General features: G+C 41.2%; 1 protein-coding gene across 1 annotated transcript in view; it reads right to left on the reverse strand.

The window, feature by feature from the left end:
• The window catches only part of LOC120792245 (sodium/calcium exchanger 2-like), a 5,255-nt gene extending 408 nt beyond the window's left edge, over positions 1-4,847 (reverse strand). Inside the window, exons 1-2 of the mRNA XM_040131319.1 lie at positions 4,461-4,847; positions 1-12 (exon numbers count right to left, since the gene is read on the reverse strand). The exon at positions 1-12 is cut by the window's left edge and continues 408 nt beyond it. Of these exons, the coding sequence (XP_039987253.1) occupies positions 1-12; positions 4,461-4,847 (399 nt within the window). The remainder of the gene's footprint in view (positions 13-4,460) is intronic.
• Between the last annotated feature and the right edge of the window lie 1,337 nt (positions 4,848-6,184).

Genomic DNA, 6,184 nt, shown 5'->3' on the forward strand with positions numbered 1-6,184 from the left:
GTGACCACACACCTGGAGGGATATAGTGTGTGTGAGGTTTGTGAGGAGGAAGTGTGTGCTGGCAGCATCAATGAATCCACATAAGCCCCTGTGATAGAAAGACACAGTGGAGCGTGTGTTTTTATATGTGTGTGTGTGTGTGTGTGTGTGAGTGTGTGTACCTCTATAACAGACAGAAGTATCTCCGGAGCACTGGAGCCCAGAGCCATTAGCGTCAGATTGGACACAGTTTCATTCCAGATTCGAACTGTTGCCACTGATGTTTCCCCGTTAGGCATCGTGATGGTCACTTCCTTCTCCTGTTGGCCCAAACACACACACACACACACACACACACACACACACACACAATCACACACAGGCACAGACATGTTGCTATTATTGTACTTGTATGGACATCAAACAACTGTACACATAATGTATAACTGTACATTAATTCCCTGGACAAACTTTATAACCAAACTTTAAATTCTCTGCACACCTCCATGGGTGTTTCCAGTTAGTCTGGCTGCTTAGACTTCTGCTCAGGCTATGCAGGGCTGAATGTCAGGTCACCAGATTTATTGAATTTAAAATAAACCCTAAAATTAAAAATTAAAAAGTTGTGAGGACCAGGTTAGTCCCCATTGGTCTTCTTAGTTATTAGGGCATTTTTTATGTAAGATTTGTGGTTTATACGTATGTTGAACGTCCTCACTTAATGTACCCTGCATACAAGTACATGTCATGTAGTTTATAGTAGTGTATTTAAGTAATATTTATGTTTACTGTATTCTCATTAATTGTTATCATTGCAACATACACTCTTGAGCCTATATCACATAGTATACCATTTACTTAAAGCCTTTTTATTTACTGTTTTATCTTCAAGGTGTTTTCCTAAGAAAGACAACTGTAGTAGCAGAAACAACACTTTGTTTGTAATAAATAAAAGACGAAGAAGAAGAGGATAATCAGCATGAGCAGCAAAAGCCAAAACTAAACAAAATGCACCAAATGCAGGAGACAAACTCTCAGCTTTGACAGGAAGCCACATTCCCACCCCCACAGTTTGGGTGACAGGTGATCCACTGCACAAACAACACAGCTGAGTAGTGAGAAAGAAAGAAAACTGTGAGAATCTTGAATTTTAGCCTCCATCCTGAATCCTTATATAGTTTTAAATGCTGAAACACTACATGAATTACTCTGTTTTATTAAGAATTATTTGACTAAGAGGATAAGGGTCAGTATCTTCCTCAATGAAACTGTGACGAGGAGCTGCAGAGGGATCAAATCAGTTTCATTCAGTTAGTAATATTTGGGTGCATTTACATGTGCACAATAACATCACTACTACTGTAGGAAAAGCAGTAGCAGAAGCAAAACTGGGAGCTCCACATAGAGTTTCATTTATTATATTTTTACATTTGTCCCACACCAGGCAGTTACATGACCAACCAAGTAAGGAGACATAACACCGACTGGCATGTCATCAAACCTGTGACTCTCTCGTCACAGTCTGTCTCTCTAAGCTGTCTGCTGTCCATATGTGTCCACGCAAAGACAGATTTATCGCTCTGTCGCTGCTGTTTTCATCAGCATATGCAGTTTATTCACTGGTATACTCTCCACTGTTTTTACCATATGTCCTGTCTAGACTCATAAATCCTCATAATACATGAAAACATACACACACACACACACACACACACACACATAAAGGACAAAACAGGCCTCTGCCAAAACAGCTGAGGTGTTGTTGTGGCTGCCACAGTGATGGATTGTTGCATACACAATCGGACAATCATTTACATTCACCTTGAAAAGGATGGATGAATACTCTCCTTCCTCCATTTACCCTTTCATCTTTCTCTCTTGACACCCCTGCTACCATCTCTATTACTCTATTACCTCTTCTCTCTTTCTTTATATATGCCCCCTCCTCTCTACGTATCTACCGGCTGTTGAACTGAACTGTGCGAAATAATTCGAACCAGCAAAGTGATTTGTGATTTATTTAAATGAGGTCAGTTCAACAGTGCAGCATTGGTGCCAACGAGGAGGGCTCTGGAAGGAATAAAAACAAAAGACAAAAAACAAAAAAACACAACAACAACACAGTGTTGTCTGGTAAAAAAGTTGAACCAGACTGAACTTTTGCTGTAGCAAGACACTGCGGTGGCCAGTCAAACATATGCACGTACGCATTTCTGGTAGTTTGCTCTGTAACACTGAACTGGGATGAAATATATAACAGGTTTATGTAATAACTTTCCAAAGCTGTAAAATCCTGTCTCAGTATTATACTGTGAAACCCATGGTGTTTTGGCATCTGATGAGCCTTGAAACTCATGAATCTGCTACCAGCAGTGAAAAGTAACTAAGTGCATGTACTCAAGTACTGCACTTAGGTACAGTTTTGAGGTATTTGTACTTTACTTTAGTGTCTCCATTTACTGCTGCTTTATGCGTCTACTTCACTACAATTCACAGGGAAACGTTTTACTTTTTACTTCACTGCATTTATATCATAACTAGTTAATTTGCAGATTCATAATCAATCAAAAATAATACCAAATTAATAATTCTGGAAGGAAATTCATGAGCTCCACCATCACCAGCTGCAACACTAAAGTGATGAACACATGATGCGACAATATAATTATAATCCAATAGCATAACAGACATTATTGGGAAATGGGCCATTCTGCAAGTATATTTTGATGCTAGTACTGTGCTGTACGTTTATTTAAGTAAAATGCTGAATGCAGCACTTTTACTTGTAACAGAGTATCTGTACACTGTGTTATTGCTACTTAAGTAAAAGTTACTTAAGTGAAAGATCTGAGTACGTCTTCGATCACTACAAACAGGATTTCGACTGAACAAAAGGAAAATGATCCTGATTTTTATGTACATTTCGTGAGTCAGTTTTTCGTTGTCCTTCCTCTTCTCTTTCCTCCCTTCATCTGACCTTCACATTTCCTCGTCCTCCTCTCTCATACTGAACATCTGCCTCCATTCAAACCTCCCAGGACCCTTCCTCTCTTTATCTACAGTGCTTGTGATTGCATAACCTCAACACCCGAACCATTACAGGCCATCTGAGACAACACACACACACACACACACACACACACACACACACAAACCAACAGCTCTATCTGCTTGTGACACATTACACCAACCTCCAACAACGGTACTGCAGTATACGCTGAGAGTGACAGACTACACCTCAGTAAATCCTGCTGTGTTTGGTTCAAATAGATGCACTTCATGACAACTGTCCTACTGGGCAAATAACACGTCTGTTATTTGCACATGTGTCTCTGTCTCCGAAAACAGTCGATGGACGTTTACACTATTATAAAGGACAAATGGATCGGTGTAGTCAACATTAAGGAAACTGATCAGGCCTCGCTTGCAATGAAGAGATATTGATATGATGATGCTGACACATTCACCGACAGCTTCATTCTTCGTCGGTGCTCATCAAACACACTCACTGACCTTGAACATAACAGAGATTTTAATGAATCATTCATGGCTAAATCACAGACCAGAAATCACTGCCTCATAAATGGATTAACATGAAGTAGGTCTATGTTTAGCTGTTTGTTGCAGAGTCAACACGGTTCCTGTCCATTTAGAAAACAACATGAATCAACTGCCTCCGATTACGGAGATGTGTGAGAGCTGTTGGGGCAACATGGTCGATTTAATGCACCATTGCCTCTGTAGACTTAAGTCAATGCTACAGCTGAGCAAAAATCCATGAAAAGCATACATTTTAGAGGATATGATGTGTGTGAAATATGTGCACTTGAAGTCTGGATCCAACAACTCGCTGTAACAAAAGCAAGAAGACAAAACAAAAAGATTGATGACATAAAAGTTAAACAAATGAAGGGTTATGAGACAATGAAATCTAGGAAAACTTTCCTTTATATTAGATTTCTGCATTTTTGTCTCTACATTTTAGAGAAAAAAAACATGAGAATATTATGAAAAAAACAAGTCCCATCTGGTATATTCATCCAATTTAAAGCCAAATATGAACTGGTTCGAGCTTCTCAGACGTGAGGGGTTGATGTTTTAAAGATTATTTTTTGGCATTTTTGCCTTTAGTGGACAGTTGATAGTAAGGAGGGAGACAGGGATCGGAGGGGGGTAGCGGTATGATATACAAAAACCGAGTCCAGCTGGAGATGAACCAGGAGTTGAACCGTGGCAGCGGGTGGCGTGGCGGCGGTGTAGCCATTCAGCTACCAGGGCGCTCTCTGTTTGATGACAGTCTTTGGGTTTTTGACTGTTGCTGGGACAAAACAAGCTATCTGGAGACTTTGGGGCATTTTTCAGGCATTTTTCACAATCTTGAGACAACAATTCATTGAAAAAATAATCACCAGATATTTATATTCCCAATATTTCCCCCTTAACTGCACCACCAATGCATTCCTCCATTCACCCGTTCTCACCTGCGATGTGATGACCTCTATAGATGCCATGAAGCGGTCGGCAATGATGGACACTCCCAGGAACATGTACATGAGCGACACAAAGTAGACCACAGCTCTGGCCACCTGGTCGCCGAGTCCGGGCCAGTTGGGCTGCCAGACGGGCAGCAGGATGCCAGGCCTGCACACCGTCGCCTCCTCACACTTCCCTTTGTTGCCGGACACGGTATTGTTGCCGTAAGACATGGAAGGTGGGAAGGAGGACGGGAAAATGGAGGGCGAGACCACTCTCGGGTTGGGGTCGCTGCTGGGCTCACTGCGCTGGGACTCTGGCTGACAGGGAGGCAGCGGGAGGAGGAGGAGAAGGACGAGGAGGGGGATGGGCACGGGCGAGGCGAAGAGGGACATGGCGGTGTGTGGTTCCCACGAGAGGCAGGAGGGAAGAGTGAGGCAGAGCACGACTGGTTTAGCCTGAGGAAGAGGGAGGGGGGAGGGGGAGGCCTTGGTAGAGCTGAAGGTGGTGCCACTAGCTCACCTACGGGGGGGGGAGAAGAAAGAGCAAATTAGTTTGTGTCACACTCCTTTAAAATCAGAACATACAGAGCACGCAACAGATCAGACGGTCTTTTGTTGTGAAGGCAGCCTCTTTTGTTTGTTTTGACAAAAAGACAAGAGAAGTAAAGATCTGTAAAAGTGTATTCAACTGAACACATAGCAAATTTTAGATGATGCTATTACATACAAAGTGAGAGCAAAGACAAGACCGGACAGAAAGAAGAATTACTCTAAATGGTGAGAACTGAGGCAGACACAGGCTGACTTTGGTTTCCTGTGTAAATTGGAATTGTTATCATTACATGGTGGCAGGAAGTCGTGCATTCACGCAGCTGCTGGTTTTTCCATTTACTGCGAAAGCAAAGTGTAAATGTACAACATGATTCTGACACAAAAACAAAACATCGGTGGTTATTTTTGAATCATCTGAAGACTGGTTTTTAAAGGAGTTTCAGTTTTCACCTATGTTTGTCTCATGCAAATTTAAAAAAAAAGTGTGTTCTCACATAATGATTACTGGCAGGAAGGCAAAGCTTATTACAGGTTCCTGTTAAAGCCAATCAGCACTGTTATTTAAGAGTGATAAAGTTTAGATATCTTTTTTTATGGCTGTACTGTTTGTCTTCAACTTAACCAAGCTCTATGAAACAAAATGGTAACTGAAACATGAACTTTTGGGGCCTTTCTTCCGTGTTTCAGCACAAATTATTCAAGTGTGTGATGTCATTTTGTCAAATTTATGTCAAATGTTTGAAGGATAGTATATATCACACACATCTGAATACTCACAGGTAAAGCAATAAAAATAAAAAAACACCAAAATGAAGATGTTTAGGCCAAAATTTACAAAACAATTACCGGGTGTCCTTTAAAAATCTATTTTTTATTGACGTTCCTTTCATGTGCAGAACCGTAATCATTGAGGACAGAGGATGGATGTGCAGAAATGAAAGGAGAAGACGTTAAGAAAGAAAAAACAAACTGCTGATGTCTTTTTTTTAAAATATGAGATAAACTTAGATTAACAGAAGGTATTAGCAGGTGCTTTCCTCCTCACAAATGGACAGATGGACAGAGAGATGAAACGAGGAAGGAGGAGAGAGGTAGAATATTCAGGGCCGATGCACATACTGTAGGAAACAGGGTTCAGTCCATCTGCCCAGCCTTAGGTTTCACGCTGAGGTTTTAAT

Source organism: Xiphias gladius, chromosome 7 (genome assembly GCF_016859285.1).
Source record: "Xiphias gladius isolate SHS-SW01 ecotype Sanya breed wild chromosome 7, ASM1685928v1, whole genome shotgun sequence".
Classification (NCBI taxonomy): Eukaryota; Metazoa; Chordata; class Actinopteri; order Istiophoriformes; family Xiphiidae; genus Xiphias; species Xiphias gladius.